This window comes from Oncorhynchus keta, chromosome 14 (assembly GCF_023373465.1).
Source record: "Oncorhynchus keta strain PuntledgeMale-10-30-2019 chromosome 14, Oket_V2, whole genome shotgun sequence".
Classification (NCBI taxonomy): domain Eukaryota; kingdom Metazoa; phylum Chordata; class Actinopteri; order Salmoniformes; family Salmonidae; genus Oncorhynchus; species Oncorhynchus keta.
The window spans coordinates 735,902-758,450 of record NC_068434.1 but is presented as its reverse complement, the minus strand read 5'-3'; the positions used below and the strand labels follow the sequence as shown (position 1 = coordinate 758,450).

Sequence of the window (22,549 nt, the reverse complement as noted above, 5' to 3'; positions counted from 1 at the left end):
AACACCTTCTCCTGTACTGGAGAGTCTCCCTGTAACATTATCTGTTACACCTTCTCCTGTACTGGAGAGTCTGTCTGTAACATTATCTGTTACACCTTATCCTAGTACTGGAGAGTCTGTCTGTAACATTATCTGTTACACCTTATCCTGTACTGGAGAGTCTGTCTGTGACATTATCTGTTACACCTTATCCTGTACTGGAGAGTCTCCCTGTAACATTATCTGTTACACCTTATCCTGTACTGGAGAGTCTCCCTGTAACATTATCTGTTACACCTTCTCCTGTACTGGAGAGTCTCCCTGTAACATTATCTGTTACACCTTATCCTGTACTGGAGAGTCTGTCTGTAACATTATCTGTTACACCTTCTCCTGTACTGGAGAGTCTGTCTGTAACATTATCTGTTACACCTTATCCTGTACTGGAGAGTCTGTCTGTAACATTGTCTGTTACACCTTATCCTGTACTGGAGAGTCTGTCTGTAACATTATCTGTTACACCTTATCCTGTACTGGAGAGTCTGTCTGTAACATTATCTGTTACACCTTATCCTGTACTGGAGAGTCTCCCTGTAACATTGTTTATAACAAATCCTTCATTGATTTAAACCACAGCATCTTTGACTGACTGACAGCTAATGTTGCATGTCGCTCTGCACGGACACCCACAGACACAGAAGGCATCTGCTCCAGCAGGTAGACTTCTCACAGTACAGTGAAGGTGGCAGGAGACGTGGTAACAAGGGTGTGTGTGTGTGTGTGTTCCAGCCAGGGCATTGCAGGGACAGTGAACACGACGGGTGATGACCAGAAGAAGCTGGACATCCTCTCTAATGACCTGGTCATTAATATGCTGAGGTCTTCATACGGAACCTGCTGCATGGTGTCAGAGGAGAACGAACATGCCATCATCACACCCAAGGAAAAGAGGGTATCTTCTGATCTTCTCTCTAATTGTTTAGATAACATTTTGAAGACTATTCTCTTTCTCAGTTATTCTTTCATCGATTCCAGTCAGTCCCTAACAGCCTTCGAACACGCATTTAATGACCCTGGTTTGAAGTCATGTCATTTAATGACCCTGATGGCAAGTCATGTAATTTAATAACCCTGGTGGGAAGTCATGTAACCCTGGTGGGAAGTCATGTAATTTAATGACCCTGATGGGAAGTCATGTAATTTAATGACCCTGGTGGGAAGTCATGTAACCCTGGTGGGAAGTCATGTAATTTAATGACCCTGGTGGGAAGTCATGTAATTTAATGACCCTGGTTTGAAGTCATGTCATTTAATGACCCTGATGGCAAGTCATGTAATTTAATAACCCTGGTGGGAAGTCATGTAACCCTGGTGGGAAGTCATGTAATTTAATGACCCTGGTGGGAAGTCATGTAACCCTGATGGGAAGTCATGTAATTTAATGACCCTGATGGGAAGTCATGTAATTTAATGACCCTGGTGGGAAGTCATGTCATTTAATGACCCTGATGGGAAGTCATGTAATATTAGTGTAGCAATATACATGTCCCCCTACCTCTACCCTCAGTTGACCCCCCTGGTCTCTCCTCCAGGGTAAATACGTGGTGTGTTTTGACTCCCCTGGTCTCTCCTCCAGGGTAAATACGTGGTGTGTTTTGACTCCCCTGGTCTCTCCTCCAGGGTAAATACGTGGTGTGTTTTGATCCTCTGGATGGCTCCTCTAACATCGACTGCTTGGCTTCCATCGGCACCATCTTCGCAATCTACAAAAGGGTGAGTATGTCTGTAGTACAGTACACAGCATGTCAACACATGAAATCGTTTTTAGCCATTTGTGTGTTCAACTATACAGTATGGTAATACTTTTTAAGAAACAGATATTCCTGACAGAAGTGTAGAAACAGATCAAATCAAATCAAATGTTATAGGTCACATACACATGGTTAGCAGATGTTATTGCGAGTGTAGCGAAATGTTTGTACTTCTAGTTCCGACAGCGCAGCAATATCTAATAAGTAATCTAACAATTCCACAACATCTACCTAATACGCTTCTGTCAGGTATATCTGTTTCTACACTTCTGTTTCTACACTTCTGTTAGGTACATCTGTTTCTACACTTCTGTTTCTACACTTCTGTTAGGTACATCTGTTTCTACACTTCTGTTTCTACACTTCTGTTAGGTACATCTGTTTCTACACTTCTGTTAGGTATATCTGTTTCTACACTTCTGTTAGGTACATCTGTTTCTACACTTCTGTTTCTACACTTCTGTTAGGTATATCTGTTTCTACACTTCTGTTAGGTATATCTGTACACTACAGAAGTGTAGAAACAGATATGCCTAACAGAAGTGTAGAAACAGATATGCCTAACAGAAGTGTAGAAACAGATATGCCTAACAGTAGTGTAGAAACAGATATGCCTAACAGAAGTGTAGAAACAGATATGCCTAACAGAAGTGTAGAAACAGATATGCCTAACAGAAGTGTAGAAACAGATATGCCTAACAGAAGTGTAGAAACAGATATACCTAACAGAAGTGTAGAAACAGATATACCTAACAGAAGTGTAGAAACAGATATACCTAACAGAAGTGTAGAAACAGATATACCTAACAGAAGTGTAGAAACAGATATACCTAACAGAAGTGTAGAAACAGATATACCTAACAGAAGTGTAGAAACAGATATGCCTAACAGAAGTGTAGAAACAGATATGCCTAACAGAAGTGTAGAAACAGATGTACCTAACAGAAGTGTAGAAACAGATGTACCTAACAGAAGTGTAGAAACAGAAGTGTAGAAACAGATGTACCTAACAGAAGTGTAGAAACAGATATGCCTAACAGAAGTGTAGAAACAGATATACCTAACAGAAGTGTAGAAACAGATGTACCTAACAGAAGTGTAGCAACAGATATACCTAACAGAAGTGTAGAAACAGATGTACCTAACAGAAGTGTAGCAACAGATATACCTAACAGAAGTGTAGAAACAGATATACCTAACAGAAGTGTAGAAACAGATATACCTAACAGAAGTGTAGAAACAGATGTACCTAACAGAAGTGTAGAAACAGATGTACCTAACAGAAGTGTAGAAACAGATATGCCTAACAGAAGTGTAGAAACAGATATACCTAACAGAAGTGTAGCAACAGATATACCTAACAGAAGTGTAGAAACAGATATGCCTAACAGAAGTGTAGAAACAGATATACCTAACAGAAGTGTAGAAACAGATATGCCTAACAGAAGTGTAGAAACAGATATACCTAACAGAAGTGTAGAAACAGATATACCTAACAGAAGTGTAGAAACAGAAGTGTAGAAACAGATATACCTAACAGAAGTGTAGCAACAGATATACCTAACAGAAGTGTAGAAACAGAAGTGTAAAACAGATGTACCTAACAGAAGTGTAGAAACAGATATGCCTAACAGAAGTGTAGAAACAGATATGCCTAACAGAAGTGTAGAAACAGATATGCCTAACAGAAGTGTAGAAACAGATATGCCTAACAGAAGTGTAGAAACAGATATACCTAACAGAAGTGTAGCAACAGATATACCTAACAGAAGTGTAGAAACAGATATACCTAACAGAAGTGTAGCAACAGATATACCTAACAGAAGTGTAGAAACAGATATGCCTAACAGAAGTGTAGAAACAGATATACCTAACAGAAGTGTAGAAACAGATATACCTAACAGAAGTGTAGTGTATTTGTGACATTCAATACATGCTGAGTGGGTAAATCTGTTGTTCATATGCACTCTGTCTGTTCTCTGACGTGTGTCTCCTTGTGTCTCTCTCCATGTGCCAGATTGACGAGGTAACTGCCCCACTGATCGCCAGCCTGATCATATGCACCAGCTAAGCTATGGAATTATATTACGGAACTGTTACAGCTAGGATTGACACATTCCTTAGACATTAGACACTAGCATGAACACATTCCTTAGACATTAGACACTAGCATGAACACATTCTTGAGACATTAGTCGTTAGGATTGATACATTCTTGAGACATTAGTCATTAGGATTGATACATTCTTTAGACATTAGTCATTAGGATTGATACATTCTTTAGACATTAGTCATTAGGATTGATACATTCTTTAGACATTAGTCGTTAGGATTGATACATTCTTTAGACATTAGTCATTAGGATTGATACATTCTTTAGACATTAGTCATGAGGATTGATACATTCTTTAGACGTATCAGGACTCAGGCTAAGACACAGATCCAGGAGGTGGATTGTACAAGCCTCAGAGTTTATTATAGTACAAGGGGCAGGCAAAAGGTAAGTCAAGGCAGGCAAAGAGTTGAGATCCAAATCAGAGTCAGGCAGGTACAGGACAGCAGGCAGGATCAGGACAGCAGGCAGGATCAGGACAGCAGGCAGGATCAGGACAGCAGGCAGGTACAGGACAGCAGGCAGGATCAGGACAGCAGGCAGGATCAGGACAGCAGGCAGGATACAGCAGGCAGGATCAGGACAGCAGGCAGGTGGACAGCAGGCAGGTAGGACAGCAGGCAGGATCAGGACAGCAGGCAGGTAGGACAGCAGGCAGGTTTCAGGACAGCAGGCAGGATCATTCAGGACAGCAGGCAGGATCACTGGACAGCAGGAAGGATCAGGACAGCAGGCAGGATCAGGACAGCAGGCAGGATCAGGACAGCAGGCAGGTACAGGACAGCAGGCAGGATCAGGACAGCAGGCAGGATCAGGACAGCAGGCAGGATCAGGACAGCAGGCAGGATCAGGACAGCAGGCAGGATCAGGACAGCAGGCAGGATCAGGACAGCAGGCAGGTACAGGACAGCAGGCAGGATCAGGACAGCAGGCAGGATCATACAGGACAGCAGGCAGGATCAGGACAGCAGGCAGGATCAGGACAGCAGGCAGGATCAGGACAGCAGGCAGGATCAGGACAGCAGGCAGGATCAGGACAGGCAGAAAGGTCAGAACTGGGAAGACTAAGAAAACAAAAACACAGGAACACGCTGTTAGGACATGACCAGTGGAACAGACAAACGTGGTATTAGCACAGGAGAGAATGGGGACAAATGGGAGACACCTGGTGGGGGGTGGAGACACCTGGTGGGGGGTGGAGACACCTGGTGGGGGGTGGAGACACCTGGTGGGGGGTGGAGACACCTGGTGGGGGTGGAGACACCTGGTGGGGGTGGAGACACCTGGTGGGGGGTGGAGACACCTGGTGGGGGGTGGAGACACCTGGTAGGGGGGTGGAGACACCTGGTGGGGGTGGAGACACCTGGTGGGGGGTGGAGACACCTGGTGGGGGGTGGAGACACCTGGTGGGGGTGTCAAGCACAAGACAGGTGAAACAGATCAGGGTGACAAGACATTAGACACAAGCATTGACACATTCTTTAGACATTAGACACAAGGATTGACACATTCTTTAGACATTAGACACAAGGATTGACACATTCTTTAGACATTAGACACTAACAACATGATTCTTAGTATTATAGTATCAGACATAGTATTAGTATCAGACATGCATAATTGACAGAGAAATTTAGTCCAAGCTGTGGTTGAGTTGAAGGAGCTACAACAGATGAAGGATCCATCCATGCTCCAGCACCAGCAGGCTTAGCATTACAATAACCAACAATAGAGGGTGCTGTCACAGACCTGACATGCAATAATCATATCACGCTCAACATTTACATTTACATTTAAGTCATTTAGCAGACGCTCTTATCCAGAGCGACTTACAAATTACACAAATACTTTATTTTATGGTAGTAGTAGATTTTATTTCACTGACTCAAGTTAGCATGTTATATACAGTGTGTATAGCTCTATCAGGGGGATATTCAGCTGGCCCATGTTAGCATGTTAGCATGTTATATCCAGTGTGTTTAGCTCTATCAGGGGGATATTCAGCTGGCCCATGTTAGCATGTTAGCATGTTATATCCAGTGTGTTTAGCTCTATCAGGGGGATATTCAGCTGGCCCATGTTAGCATGTTATATCCAGTGTGTTTAGCTCTATCAGGGGAATATTCAGCTGGCCCATGTTAGCATGTTAGCATCTTATATCCAGTGTGTATAGCTCTATCAGGGGGATATTCAGCTGGCCCATGTTAGCATGTTAGCATGTTATATCCAGTGTGTATAGCTCTATCAGGGGGATATTCAGCTGGCCCATGTTAGCATGTTATATCCAGTGTGTTTAGCTCTATCAGGGGGATATTCAGCTGGCCCATGTTAGCATGTTAGCATGTTATATACAGTGTGTTTAGCTCTATCAGGGGGATATTCAGCTGGCCCATGTTAGCATGTTAACATGTTATATCTAGTGTGTATAGCTCTATTAGGGAGGAATATCCAGCTGGCCCATGTTAGCATGTTAGCATGTTATATCCAGTGTGTATAGCTCTATTAGGGGGAATATCCAGCTGGCCCATGTTAGCATGTTAGCATGTTATATCCAGTGTGTATAGCTCTATTAGGGGGAATATCCAGCTGGCCCATGTTCTATCCAGTGTGTATAGGTCTATTAGGGGGAATATCCAGCTGGCCCATGTTATATCCAGTGTGTATAGGTCTATTAGGGAGGAATATTCAGCTGGCCCATGTTAGCATGTTAGCATGTTATATCCAGTGTGTATAGCTCTATTAGGGGGAATATCCAGCTGGCCCATGTTCTATCCAGTGTGTACAGCTCTATTTGGGGGAATATCCAGCTGGCCCATGTTATATCCAGTGTGTATGGGTCTATTAGGGGGAATATCCAGCTGGCCCATGTTCTATCCAGTGTGTATAGGTCTATTAGGGGGAATACCCAGCTGGCCCATGTTCTATCCAGTGTGTATAGGTCTATTAGGGGAAATATCCAGCTGGCCCGGCCCATGTTCTATCCAGTGTGTATAGGTCTATTTGGGGGAATATCCAGCTGGCCCATGTTATATCCAGTGTGTATAGCTCTATTAGGGGGAATATCCAGCTGGCCCATGTTCTATCCAGTGTGTATATGTCTATTTGGGGGAATATCCAGCTGGCCCATGTTATATCCAGTGTGTATAGGTCTATTAGGGGGAATATCCAGCTGGCCCATGTTATATCCAGTGTGTATAGGTCTATCAGGGAGGAATATCCAGCTGGCCCATGTTCTATCCAGTGTTTATAGGTCTATGAGGGGGAATACCCAGCTGGCCCATGTTATATCCAGTGTGTATAGGTCTATTAGGGGGAATATCCAGCTGGCCCATGTTATATCCAGTGTGTATAGGTCTATTAGGGGGAATATCCAGCTGGCCCATGTTATATCCAGTGTGTATAGGTCTATTAGGGGGAATATCCAGCTGGCCCATGTTCTATCCAGTGTGTATAGGTCTATTAGGGAGGAATATCCAGCTGGCCCATGTTATATCCAGTGTGTATAGGTCTATTAGGGGGATTATCCAGCTGGCCCATGTTCTATCCAGTGTGTATAGGTCTATTAGGGAGGAATATCCAGCTGGCCCATGTTATATCCAGTGTGTATAGGCCTATTTGGGGGAATATCCAGCTGGCCCATGTTCTATCCAGTGTGTATAGGTCTATTAGGGGGAATATCCAGCTGGCCCATGTTATATCCAGTGTGTATAGGTCTATTAGGGGGAATATCCAGCTGGCCCATGTTATATCCAGTGTGTATAGGTCTATTAGGGGGAATATCCAGCTGGCCCATGTTATATCCAGTGTGTATAGGTCTATTAGGGGGAATATCCAGCTGGCCCATGTTCTATCCAGTGTGTATAGGTCTATTAGGGGGAATATCCAGCTGGCCCATGTTATATCCAGTGTGTATAGGTCTATTAGGGGGAATATCCAGCTGGCCCATGTTCTATCCAGTGTGTATAGGTCTATTAGGGGGAATATCCAGCTGGCCCATGTTATATCCAGTGTGTATAGGTCTATTAGGGAGGAATATCCAGCTGGCCCATGTTATATCCAGTGTGTATAGGTCTATTAGGGAGGAATATCCAGCTGGCCCATGTTATATCCAGTGTGTATAGGTCTAGCCAATATAGGTCTTGCCGGTGGACACAGCCAGTGTGTAGTTTATGTTCTAATTCATGTCTACTTGGCAGAATCACAATCATGATCATTTAGACTGTTCTCAGGGCAGGTCTGATTGTAGCTAGATATGTTCGAGTTGTGTCGGGAACAATTTTCGCTAACCCTAACTGTTTTCCTACCTAATTGTCCTAACCGTAACCTAATTATCCTAACGTACCACGTTAATTCTCCTAACCTGGCATGTTAATTCTCCTAAACTGACATGTAAATTCCTGTAACTTCTTAAGGATCGGACACTTTTTTTCAATGACATACCCCAAATCTAACTGCCTATAGCAATGACATACCTAAATCTAACTACCTTTAGCAATGACATACCTAAATCTAACTACCTATAGCAATGACATACCCAAATCTAACTGCCTGTAGCAATGACATACCCCAAATATAACTGCCTATAGCAATGACATACCTAAATCTAACTGTCCTGAAGCAGGGATATGCATATTCTTGGTACCATTTGAAAGGACACTCTTTTTTAGTTTGTGGAAATGTAGGAGAATATGACACATTAGATCTGGTAAAAGACAATACAAAGAAAAAATAACTGTTTTTTTGTATTATTTTTGTACCATCATCTTTGAAATGCAAGAGAAAAGCAATTGGTCCTGTAGCTCAGTTGGTAGAGCATGGCGCTTGTAACGCCAGGGTAGTGGGTTCGATCCCCGGGACCACCCATACGTAGAATGTATGCACACATGACTGTAAGTCGCTTTGGATAAAAGCGTCTGCTAAATGGCATATATATTATTATTCCAGCCCATGTGCAATTTAGATTTTGGCCACAAGATGGCAGCAGTGCATGTGCAAAGTTTTAGACTGATCCAATGAACCATTGCATTTCTGATCAAAATGTTGTATCAAGACTGCCCAAATGTGCCTAATTTGTTTATTAATAACTTTTCAAAGTTCAAAACTGTGCACTCTCCTCAAACAATAGCATGGTATTATTTCATTGTAATGGCTACTGTAAATTGGACAGTGCAGTTAGATTAACAAGAATTTAAGCTTTCTGCCAATATCAGATATGTCTATGTCCTGGGAAATGTTCTTGTTACTTACAACATCATGCTAATCGCATTAGCCTACGTTAGCTCAACCGTCACGCAGGGGACCCACCAATCCTGAAGAGGTTTCTCCTAACCTTAACCTAATTCTCCTAACCTGACACGTTCATTCTCCTAACATTAACCTAATTCTCCTAACCTGACACGTTCATTCTCCTAACATTAACCTAATTCTCCTAACCTGACACGTTCATTCTCCTAACATTAACCTAATTCTCCTAACCTGACACGTTCATTCTCCTAACATTAACCTAATTCTCCTAACCTGACACGTTCATTCTCCTAACATTAACCTAATTCTCCTAACCTGACACGTTCATTCTCCTAACATTAACCCAATTCTCCTAACCTGACACGTTCATTCTCCTAACATTAACCTAATTCTCCTAACCTGACACGTTCATTCTCCTAACATTAACCTAATTCTCCTAACCTGACACGTTCATTCTCCTAACATTAACCTAATTCTCCTAACCTGACACGTTCATTCTCCTAACATTAACCTAATTCTCCTAACCTGACACGTTCATTCTCCTAACATTAACCTAATTCTCCTAACCTGACACGTTCATTCCCCTAACATTAACCTAATTCTCCTAACCTGACACATTCATTCTCCTAACATTAACCTAATTCTCCTAACCTGCTACTAAAAGTCAGTGATCGTCAAAACCGCCAGACTTGCCCTGAGAGTAGTGTGAATATCCACTAATATGATACAATGTCTATTTTTGTCAGACATCAACTAACGACGCCACAGAGAAGGATGCGCTGCAGCCTGGCAGCAAGATTGTTGCCGCGGGATATGCACTCTATGGTAGTGCCACCTTGGTTGCCCTCTCCACCGGACAGGGCCTCAACTTCTTTATGCTGGACCCTGTGAGTTTGTGGAAGTAATAGCCCCATATTCAAAGTTAATTCACAGGAGTTTCCTTAGCGCAGGCTAATCCACCACCCACACTGAGCAACAGTGTTTACTCAGACTCGAGGACAGATATAGAGGACAGAGAACAGAGACAGAGGACAGGGACAGAGGCCAGAGGGCATTGGACAGTGACAGAGGACAGTGACAGAGGACAGAGGCCAGTGGACAGAGGACAGGGGACAGTGACAGAGGACAGTGACAGAGGACAGTGGACAGAGGACAGTGACAGAGGCCAGTGGACAGTGGACAGGGGACAGTGACAGAGGACAGTGACAGAGGACAGTGGACAGAGGACAGGGACAGAGGACAGTGGACAGAGGACAGTGACAGTGACAGAGGACAGAGACAGAGGCCAGTGTCGGTAAAATAACAAGTGAATGTCCTTAACTAACTGTGTTGTTTGGTTTCCAGGCGATTGGAGAGTTTATCCTGACAGAGAAAAATGTGAAGATCAAGCCCAAAGGAAAGATCTACAGTCTGAACGAGGGATACGCCAAATACATGCACCCATCCATCAACGCATACCTGAAGCACAAGAAATACCCAGAGGTACACACACACACACACACACACACACACACACACACACACACACACACACACACACACACACACACACACACACACACACACACACACACACACACACACACACACACAAACATGATCATCACCTGACACCTTGAGTTTTGGAACCACAAATAACTTTTAGCGATCTTCCATTTCCCCATTAAACACATTAGCCTTATGGAACCCATTAAACACACTAGCCTCATGGAACCCATTACACACACTAGCCTTATGGAACCCATTAAACACACTAACCTTATGGAACCCATTACACACACTAGCCTTATGGAACCCATTAAACACACTAACCTTAGCCCATTACACACACTAGCCTTATGGAACCCATTAAACACACACCTTATGGAACCCATTAAACAGCCTTATGGAACCCATTAAACACACTAACCCATTAGCCTTATGGAACCCATTAAACACACTAGCCTTATGGAACCCATTAAACACACTAACTAGCCTTATGGAACCCATTAAACACATTAGCCTTAAACATTAAACACACTAGCCTTATGGAACCCATTAAACACATTAGCCTTATGGAACCCATTAAACACACTAGCCTTATGGAACCCATTAAACACACTATCCTTATGGAACCCATTAAACACATTAGCCTTATGGAACCCATTAAACACACTAGCCTTATGGAACCCATTAAACACACTAACTAGCCTTATGGAACCCATTAAACACATTAGCCTTATGGAACCCATTAAACACACTAACTAGCCTTATGGAACCCATTAAACACATTAGCACCCATTAAACACACTAGCCTCATGGAACCCATTAAACACATTAGCCTTATGGAACCCATTAAACACACTATCCTTATGGAACCCATTAAACACACTAGCCTTATGGAACCCATTAAACACACTAGCCTTATAGAACCCATTAAACACACTAGCCTTATGGAACCCATTAAACACACTAACCTTATGGAACCCATTAAACACACTAGCCTCATGGAACCCATTACACACACTAGCCTTATGGAACCCATTAAACACACTAGCCTCATGGAACCCATTAAACACACTAGCCTCATGGAACCCATTAAACACACTAGCCTTATGGAACCCATTACACACACTAGCCTTATGGAACCCATTAAACACACTAACTAGCCTTATGGAACCCATTAAACACACTAGCCTTATGGAACCCATTAAACACACTATCCTTATGGAAACTATTAAACACACTAGCCTTATGGAACCCATTAAACACACTAGCCTTGAACCCATGGAACCCATTAAACACACTATCCTTATGGAACCCATTAAACACACTAGCCTTATGGAACCCATTACACACTAGCCTTATGGAACCCATTAAACACACTAGCCTTATGGAACCCATTAAACACACTAGCCTTATGGAACCCATTAAACACACTAGCCTTATGGAACCCATTAAACACACTAGCCTTATGGAACCCATTAAACACACTAGCCTTATGGAACCCATTAAACACACTAGCCTTATGGAACCCATTAAACACACTAGCCTTATGGAACCCATTAAACACACTAGCCTTATGGAACCCATTAAACACACTATCCTTATGGAACCCATTAAACACACTAGCCTTATGGAACCCATTAAACACACTATCCTTATGGAACCCATTAAACACACTAGCCTTATGGAACCCATTACACACACTAGCCTTATGGAACCCATTACACACACTAGCCTTATGGAACCCATTAAACACACTAGCCTTATGGAACCCATTAAACACACTAGCCTTATGGAACCCATTACACACACTAGCCTCATGGAACCCATTACACACACTAGCCTTATGGAACCCATTAAACACACTAGCCTTATGGAACCCATTAAACACACTAGCCTCATGGAACCCATTAAACACACTAGCCTTATGGAACCCATTAAACACACTAGCCTTATGGAACCCATTAAACACACTAGCCTTATGGAACCCATTAAACACACTAGCCTTATGGAACCCATTAAACACACTAGCCTTATGGAACCCATTAAACACACTAGCCTTATGGAACCCATTAAACACACTAGCCTTATGGAACCCATTAAACACACTAGCCTTATGGAACCCATTAAACACACTAGCCTTATGGAACCCATTAAACACACTAGCCTTATGGAACCCATTAAACACACTAGCCTTATGGAACCCATTAAACACACACACTAGCCTTATGGAACCCATTAAACACACTAATGGAACTAGCCTTATGGAACCCATTACACACACTAGCCTTATGGAACCCATTACACACACTAGCCTTATGGAACCCATTACACACACTAGCCTTATGGAACCCATTACACACACTAGCCTCATGGAACCCATTACACACACTAGCCTTATGGAACCCATTAAACACACTAGCCTTATGGAACCCATTAAACACACTAGCCTTATGGAACCCATTACATTTACATTTACATTTAAGTCATTTAGCAGACGCTCTTACACTAACTAGCCTTATGGAACCCATTAAACACACTAGCCTTATGGAACCCATTAAACACACTAGCCTTATGTATTCTTGCTGACAGTGAGTCCAGTAGTCAGTTAGCCTCACAGTAACCTCTCTGTCTAGCCTTATGGAACCCACCATAATTGTATTCTTGCTGACAGTGATTCCAGTAGTCAGTTACTCTCACCTCACGGTACCACTCACTAGCTCATACTACAGGTAAAGGGGGGGTCAAACACAACCCCATTCACATCGAGGAGGCTGTAGTGGAGTGGGTCGAGAGTTCCTTTGTGTCCACATTACCAACAAACTATAATGTTCAAAAACTCACCACGAAAGTCGTGAAGAGGGCACCACAACACCTTTTCCCCCTGAGGAGACTGAAAATATTTGGCATGGGTCCCCAGATCCTCAAAAATGTCTACAGCTGCACCATCGAGAGCACACTGACCATTGGCATCCGACCATACGGCGCTACAGAGGGTTGTGCGTATGGCACAGGATATTCACTGGGGCCAAGCTTCCTGCCATCCCGTACCTACAGTGCCTTGCGAAAGTATTCGGCCCCCTTGAACTTTGCGACCTTTTGCCACATTTCAGGCTTCAAACATAAAGATATAAAACTGTATTTTTTTTGTGAAGAATCAACAACAAGTGGGACACAATCATGAAGTGGAACGACATTTATTGGATATTTCAAACTTTTTTAACAAATCAAAAACTGAAGAATTGAAAGCCCTTCTTACATCAGCTGATATCTCAAAGTGCTGTACAGAAACCCAGCCTATAAAACCCCAAACCGCAAGCAATGCTGTTTGGCACCTCAGGAGTAAATGTCAGTTGACTCTTCATAGCCGATCCTTCAGAGTATCTCTACCGCTCCTGCTGTCTCTAGAGAGTTGAAAACAGCAGGTCTGGGACAGGTAGCACGTCAGGTAATATGCATATTATCTATGCATAGTCACTTTACCCCTACCTACATGTACAAATCACCTTGTTTTACTAACCTGTACTCATGCACAATGACTTGGCACCGGTACCCCCTGTATATAACCTTATTTATATAGCCTCATTAATGTTATTTTATTGTGTTACTTTTTAATAGATTTTTTTACGGTGTTTTATTTTGTAAATCTTTACTTAACTCTATTTTCCTAAAACTGCATTGTTGGTTAAGGGTTTGTAAGTAAGAATTTCACGGTAAGGTCTACTACACCTGTTGTATTCATCATTTCACGGTAAGGTCTACTACACCTGTTGTATTCAGCATTTAACTGTGAGGTCTACTACACCTGTTGTATTCATCATTTCACGGTAAGGTCTACTACACCTGTTGTATTCATCATTTCACGGTAAGGTCTACTACACCTGTTGTATTCAGCATTTCACTGTAAGGTCTACTACACCTGTTGTATTCATCATTTCACGGTAAGGTCTACTACACCTGTTGTATTCGGCTCATGTGACAAATAACATGTGATTTGATTAGATTTTATTTGATCTGTGTGAGGATGCATCAATCAAATGTATTTATATAGCCCTTCGTACATCAGCTGATATCTCAAAGTGCTATAGAGAAACACAGCCTAAAACCCCAAACAGCAAGCAATGCAGGTGTAGAAGCACGGAGGCTAGGAAAAACTCCCAAGAAAGGCAGGAACCTAGGAAGAAACCTAGAGAGGAACCAGGCTCTGAGGGATGGCCAGTCCTCTTCTGGCTGTGCCGGGTGGAGATTATAACAGAACATGGCCAAGATTTTCAAATGTTCAAAGATGACCTGCAGGGTCAAATAATATTAATAATCACAGTGGTTGTAGAGGGTGCAACAGGTCAGCACCTCATGAGTAAATGTCAGCTGGCTTTTTATAGCCGAGCATTTAGAGTTAAAGACAGCAGGTGCGGAAGAGAGAGAGAGTTGAAAACAGCAGGTCTGGGACATTTAGCACGTCCGGTGAACAGGTCAGGATTCCATAGCCGCAGGCAGAACAGTTGAAACTGGAGCAGCAGCACGGCCAGGTGGACTGGGGACAGCAAGGAGCCACCAGGCCAGGTAGTCCTGGGGCATGGTCCTCTGAGAGAAAGAGAGAGAGAATTAGAGAGCATACTTAAATTCACACAGGACACCGGATACGATAGGAGAAGTACTCCAGATATAACAAACTGACCCTAGCCCCCCGACACAAACTACTGCAGCATAAATACTGGAGGCTGAGACAGGAGGGGTCAGGAGACACTGTGGCCCAGTCCGATGATACCCCGGATAGGGCCAACCAGGCAGAATATAACCCCACCCACTTTGCCAAAGCACAGTCCCAACACCACTACAAGGATTCAGTTTGTCTGTGATGTGTACGCCGAGGAGCTTAAAACTTACTACCCTCTCCACTACTGTTCCATCGATGTGGATAGGGGGTGTTCCCTCTGCTGTTTCCTGAAGTCCACAATCATCTCCTTAGTTTTGTTGACGTTGAGTGTGAGGTTATTTTCCTGACACCACACTCCGAGGGTCCTCACCTCCTCCCTGTAGGCCGTCTCGTCGTTGTTGGTAATCAAGCCTACCACTGTTGTGTCGTCCGCAAACTTGATGATTGAGTTGGAGGCGTGCGTGGCCACGCAGTCATGGGTGAACAGGGAGTACAGGAGAGGGCTCAGAAAGCACCCTTGTGGGGCCCCAGTGTTGAGGATCAGCGGGGTGGAGATGTTTTTACCTACCCTCACCACCTGGGGGCAGCCCGTCAGGAAGTCCAGTACCCAGTTGCACAGGGCGGGGTCGAGACCCAGGGTCTCGAGCTTGATGACGAGCTTGGAGGGCACTATGGTGTTAAATGCCGAGCTGTAGTCGATGAACAGCATTCTCACATAGGTATTCCTCTCGTCCAGATGGGTTAGGGCAGTGTGCAGTGTGGTTAACAGGTGTAATAAGTCCAACCCCTTACAGATTGGATTAGTTTAGAAACATTTCAGTTTTTTATCTTTGTATAGTATAAGATTAATGAATCAATGTGCATGCAGAAACATAGATATTAAAATAAAACATTCTAAAAATCAACCTGCAACAAAGCATCCTGGGAAATATGATAGAGGTCCTTCAAGAGTTAACGGAAATTAACTCAACACAGCCGATTAACCAACACCACGCAGTGTTGATACCACTGTAATTCAAATAACACTTTATTTATTCACCGCAGGTGGTATCAATTTTAATCCCACTGGTGTTAACCCCACTAGAATCAACACTCAGATATAACACTGGTGTTAACCCCATTAGAATCAACACTCAGATATACCACTGGTGTTAACACCATTAGAATCAACACTCAGATATACCACTGGTGTTAACCCCACTAGAATCAACACTCAGATATAACACTGGTGTTAACCCCATTAGAATCAACACTCAGATATACCACTGGTGTTAACCCCACTAGAATCAACACTCAGATATAACACTGGTGTTAACCCCATTAGAATCAACACTCAGATATAACACTGGTGTTAACCCCACTAGAATCAACACTCAGATATAACACTGGTGTTAACACCACTAGAATCAACATTCAGATATAACACTGGTGTTAACCCCACTAGAATCAACACTCAGCTATAACACTGGTGTTAACCCCACTAGAATCAACACTTAGATATACCACTGGTGTTAACCCCACTAGAATCAACACTCAGATATACCACTGGTGTTAACCCCACTAGAATCAACACTCAGATATAACACTGGTGTTAACCCCATTAGAATCAACACTCAGATATACCACTGGTGTTAACCCCACTAGAATCAACACTCAGATATAACACTGGTGTTAACACCACTAGAATCAACACTCAGATATAACACTCACAACACTTTTTACCTTAACACTGAGATTTTAACACGTGCAAATGTGCTGTGTAGCTGTGCATAGCCTCCTGTTGCTTGCTACTGTAGCTTCATCTATGGCTCTGGCAAACGAATATGGTTGTGATGGTATCAATCAAAACTGTACATCAATCAATCAAAGTTGTTTTGCTAACAGTGTATGGTGATGAGAGTGAGTTCAGTGTCTTGTTGTCTCTGCCCCTATAGGACGGGAGCGCCCCCTATGGAGCAAGGTATGTGGGCTCTATGGTGGCAGACGTCCATCGCACCATCGCATATGGAGGAATCTTCATGTACCCCGCCAATGAAAAGAGCCCTAAGGGAAAGGTAGGTTTAGCCTTAACCATTGACCTCTAACCCCTGACCTTTAACCCTAACCCTATCAACAAGAAGAGCCCCAAGGGCAAGGTAGGTTTAGCCTTAACCATTGACCTCTAACCCCTGACCTTTAACCCTAACCCTAACCCTATCAACAAGAAGAGCCCTAAGGGAAAGGTAGGTTTAGCCTTAACCATTGACCTCTAACCCCTAACCTTTAACCCTAACCCTATCAACAAGAAGAGCCCCAAGGGCAAGGTAGGTTTAAACCCCTCTAACCCCTACCTTTAACCCTAACCCTATCAACAAGAAGAGCCCCCTTAACCATTGACCTCTAACCCCTGACCTTTAACCCTAACCCTATCAACAAGAAGAGCCCCAAGGGCAAGGTAGGCAGGCCCTGACCCTAAAAGTATCCCTTGACCTCTAATCCCTCACCTCTAACCTCTAACCATGCCAGTGAAAAGATTAGTTGAATTATAGACTCTATAGATTTAACTCATCCACAGACCACAGAAAACAGGTTAAGTGGTTATTTTTGTATTTGTATTATTTATTTATCTTTTGGGTGGGGGGGTCAAGGTGAGGAGGGGGATTATTTAAGATAATGTTTGAAGAGGTAGGGTTTCAGATGTTTTCAGAAGATGAGCAGGGACTCTGATGTCCTAGATTCAGGGGGAAGCTGGTTCCACCATTGGGGTGCCAGAACAGAGGAGGAGCATAGACTGGGCTGAGACCGGAGCTGCCCTCCCGTGGGGGTTAGAGGGCCAAGGGACCTGAGGTGACAGAACAGAGGAGGAGCATAGACTGGGCTGAGACCGGAGCTGCCCTCCCGTGGGGGTTGGAGGGCCAAGGGACCTGAGGTGACAGAACAGAGGAGGAGCATAGACTGGGCTGAGACCGGAGCTGCCCTCCCGTGGGGGTTAGAGGGCCAAGGGACCTGAGGTGACAGAACAGAGGAGGAGCATAGACTGGGCTGAGACCGGAGCTGCCCTCCTGTGGGGGTTAGAGGGCCAAGGGACCGGAGGTGACAGAACAGAGGAGGAGCATAGACTGGGCTGAGACCGGAGCTGCCCTCCTGTGGGGGTTGGAGGGCCAAGGGACCGGAGGTGACAGAACAGAGGAGGAGCATAGACTGGGCTGAGACCGGAGCTGCCCTCCCGTGGGGGTTAGAGGGCCAAGGGACCGGAGGTGACAGAACAGAGGAGGAGCATAGACTGGGCTGAGACCGGAGCTGCCCTCCCGTGGGGGTTAGAGGGCCAAGGGACCTGAGGTGACAGAACAGAGGAGGAGCATAGACTGGGCTGAGACCGGAGCTGCCCTCCCGTGGGGGTTAGAGGGCCAAGGGACCTGAGGTGACAGAACAGAGGAGGAGCATAGACTGGGCTGAGACCGGAGCTGCCCTCCTGTGGGGGTTAGAGGGCCAAGGGACCTGAGATGACAGAACATAGTGCTCGGGTTGGGGTGTAGGGTTTGAGCCTGAAGGTAGGAAGGGGCAATTCCCCTTGCAGTTCCGTAGGTAAGCATCATGGTCTGGTAGTGGAGCTTCAACTGGAGGCCAGTGGAGAGTGAGGAGGAGCAGCGTGACATGAGAGAACTTGGGTTCAAAACCAGGCGGCCTGCTGCAATCTCAATAGGTTGCATGGGTTTGACGGCACAAGCGGGGAGCCCAGCCAACAGAGAGTTGCAGATGTCCAGACGGGAGATGACAAGTCCCTGGATTAGGACCTGCGCCACTTCCTGTACTCTACGGATGTTGTTGAGCATGATCCTGCAGGAGTCACTTGCTTTGATGTTTGCAGAGAACAACAGGGAGTCGTCCAGGGTCACGCCAAGGTTCTTTGTACTCTGGGAGGGCGACACTGTGGAGTCAACTGTGATGTAGACTTCTTTAATAATAATAATATAAATAATTAATTAATTAATTGTGCGGGGAGGCGTTTCCCGGGAGGAAGAGCAGCGCCGTCTTGTTGAGGTGGTGGGACAACATCCAAGCTGAGATATCTGCCAGGCACGCAGAGATGCGTTTCGCCACCTGGGTGTCAGAAGGGGGGAAGAAGAAAGGTAGTTGAGTGTCATCCGCATAGCAATGACAGGAGAGACCATGTGAGGATATAGCTGTAGTAATACCATTACAGCTGTAGTAATACCATTACAGCTGTAGTAATACCATTACAGCTGTGGTAATACCATTACAGCTGTGGTAATACCATTACAGCTGTAGTAATACCATTACAGCTGTAGTAATACCATTACAGCTGTGGTAATACCATTACAGCTGTAGTAATACCATTACAGCTGTAGTAATACCATTACAGCTGTAGTAATACCATTACAGCTGTAGTAATACCATTACAGCTGTAGTAATACCATTACAGCTGTAGTAATACCATTACAGCTGTAGTAATACCATTACAGCTGTAGTAATACCATTACAGCTGTAGTAATACCATTACAGCTGTGGTAATACCATTACAGCTGTAGTAATACCATTACAGCTGTAGTAATACCATTACAGCTGTAGTAATACCATTACAGCTGTAGTAATACCATTACAGCTGTAGTAATACCATTACAGCTGTAGTAATACCATTACAGCTGTAGTAATACCATTACAGCTGTAGTAATACCATTACAGCTGTGTAATACCATTACAGCTGTGTAATACCATTACAGCTGTAGTAATACCATTACAGCTGTGGTAATACCATTACAGCTGTGGTAATTACAGCTGTAGTAATACCATTACAGCTGTAGTAATACCATTACAGCTGTAGTAATACCATTACAGCTGTAGGGGAAACACCCATTACAGCTGTAGTAATACCATTACAGCTGGTAAGGTCTTACAGCTGTGGTAATACCATTACAGCTGTAGTAATACCATTACAGCTGTGGTAATACCATTACAGCCCATTACAGCTGTAGTAATACCATTACAGCTGTGGTAATACCATTACAGCTGTGGGGACCATTACAGCTGTAGTAAAAACCATTACAGCTGTGGTAATACCATTACAGCTGTAGTAAACCATTACAGCTGTGGTAATACCATTACAGCTGTAGTAATACCATCAGCTGTAGTAATACCATTACAGCTGTAGTAATACCATTACAGCTGTAGGGGAAACAGCTGGTAATACCATTACAGCTGTAGTAATACCATTACAGCTGTGGTAAACCATTACAGCTGTAGTAATACCATTACAGCTGTAGTAATACCATTACAGCTGTGGTAATACAGCTGTAGTAATACCATTACAGCTGTAGTAATACCATTACAGCTGTAGTAATACCATTACAGCTGGTAATACTTACAGCTGTAGGCTGAAATACAGCTGGGTAATACCATTACAGCTGTCCATTACAGCTGTGGTAATACCATTACAGCTGTGGTAATACCATTACAGCTGTAGTAATACCATTACAGCTGTAGTAATACCATTACAGCTGTAGTAATACCATTACAGCTGTAGTAATACCATTACAGCTGTAGTAATACCATTACAGCTGTAGTAATACCATTACAGCTGTAGTAAATTACAGCTGTAGTAATACCATTACAGCTGTAGTAATACTTACAGCTGTGGTAATACCAACAGCTGTAGTAATACCATTACAGCTGTAGTAATACCATTACAGCTGTGGGGAATACCATTACAGCTGTAGTAATACCATTACAGCTGTAGTAATACCATTACAGCTGTAGTAATACCATTACAGCTGTAGTAATACCATTACAGCTGTAGTAATACCATTACAGCTGTGGTAATACCATTACAGCTGTAGTAATACCATTACAGCTGTAGTAATACCATTACAGCTGTTGTAATACCATTGCAGTTGTAGTAGAGTCTCTGTCTATGGGGAAACAGGGCCCAGGGCTCTCCGGCTATGGGGAAACAGGGCCCAGATCTCTCCGGCTATGGGGAAACAGGGCCCAGATCTCTCCGGCTATGGGGAAACAGGGCCCAGGTCTCTCCGGCTATGGGGAAACAGGGCCCAGGTCTCTCCGGCTATGGGGAAACAGGGCCCAGGTCTCTCTGGATGTGGGGAAACAGGGCCCAGGGCTCTCTGGCTGTGGAGAAACAGGGCCCAGGGCTCTCTGGCTGTGGAGAAACAGGGCCCAGGTCTCTCTGGCTGTGGGGAAACAGGGCCCAGGGCTCTCTGGCTGTGGAGAAACAGGGCCCAGATCTCTCCGGCTATGGAGAAACAGGGCCCAGATTTCTCCGGCTATGGGGAAACAGGGCCCAGGTCTCTCCGGCTATGGGGAAACAGGGCCCAGGTCTCTCTGGATGTGGGGAAACAGGGCCCAGGGCTCTCCGGATGTGGGGAAACAGGGCCCAGGGCTCTCCGGATGTGGGGAAACAGGGCCCAGGGCTCTCTGGCTGTGGGGAAACAGTGCCCAGGGCTCTCTGGCTGTGGGGAAACAGGGCCCAGATCTCTCTGGCTAAGAGAAGGAAAGTTAAGAAAGGTATAAACAATAGCTAATCCAGTTAAATAGGTTGAAGCTGTGTATCACTCCTTCACATTCCCTCCTCTAATCTTGGTGTGTGTATTCCTTTCCCTTCCCTAGCTGCGTTTGCTGTACGAGTGCAACCCCATTGCCTTCCTGATCGAGCAGTGTGGAGGCGTGGCGACTACGGGAGAAGGGCGTGTCCTAGACGTGGTTCCAACCAACATCCACCAGAGAGTTCCGTTTATTGTGGGTTCACCTGATGACGTCAACGAGTACCTCGACTTTGTCAAGAAGCACAAGTAGAACGACAACAAAACTTGAATAAAAGTTAAATACCAACAAAAAAAACATGAGTAACTACATGTCTGTCCATCAGCAAGAAGAGCAAATGGCACCCTCTTCCTTATATACTGCACTGCTTTTGACCAGGGCCCATATTTCAGGATTCAGATATTCCACTCTTCCTGTTCATGTAACCCTATCCTCAACTCTACTAGAACCAGAACTCTGACAGCTGTTTGTCTCATAGGCTCACTTTATACTCTAGAGAGCAGCCTGCCAGTAGTGAGACACAGTATCAATAATATCACCCTAAAGCCAAACTAACCTGAAGAATTGAGAGACATCCGGGCTGACTTGTCTGTGTTTTGTGATGTGTGCTAAAGATTAGCTTGCGCCGCCAACGGTCCAACCTGCCAATCAGAGTTTTGATCAGAAAGAGAAGGAAAGGAGGGAAGAAGGAAATAGAGACAAAGC

The 22,549-nt window shown here is 44.2% G+C and overlaps 1 protein-coding gene and 2 long non-coding RNA genes across 4 annotated transcripts in view; 2 read left to right on the top strand and 1 right to left on the bottom strand.

The window, feature by feature from the left end:
• fbp2 (fructose-1,6-bisphosphatase 2) overlaps positions 1-22,141 on the top strand; it is a 34,280-nt gene extending 12,139 nt beyond the window's left edge. The window contains exons 2-8 of the mRNA XM_052460799.1: positions 769-931; positions 1,660-1,752; positions 3,808-3,816; positions 9,894-10,034; positions 10,492-10,629; positions 17,224-17,343; positions 21,911-22,141. Of these exons, the coding sequence (XP_052316759.1) occupies positions 769-931; positions 1,660-1,752; positions 3,808-3,816; positions 9,894-10,034; positions 10,492-10,629; positions 17,224-17,343; positions 21,911-22,096 (850 nt within the window). The 3' untranslated portion in view covers positions 22,097-22,141. The remainder of the gene's footprint in view (positions 1-768; positions 932-1,659; positions 1,753-3,807; positions 3,817-9,893; positions 10,035-10,491; positions 10,630-17,223; positions 17,344-21,910) is intronic.
• On the top strand, positions 6,046-7,955 carry LOC127907096 (uncharacterized). 2 transcript variants are annotated; one of them, XR_008063186.1, is made up of 3 exons: positions 6,046-7,101; positions 7,205-7,716; positions 7,768-7,955. It is a non-coding gene; the product is annotated as an uncharacterized LOC127907096 (long non-coding RNA). The 2 variants fall into 2 exon arrangements; XR_008063187.1 differs by having other exon boundaries at positions 7,205-7,767; positions 7,819-7,944.
• LOC127907095 (uncharacterized) lies at positions 13,814-15,485 on the bottom strand. Its single transcript, XR_008063185.1, has 2 exons — positions 14,438-15,485; positions 13,814-14,399 (listed from the first exon to the last, which is right to left on the bottom strand). It is a non-coding gene; the product is annotated as an uncharacterized LOC127907095 (long non-coding RNA).
• Positions 22,142-22,549: the final 408 nt, after the last annotated feature.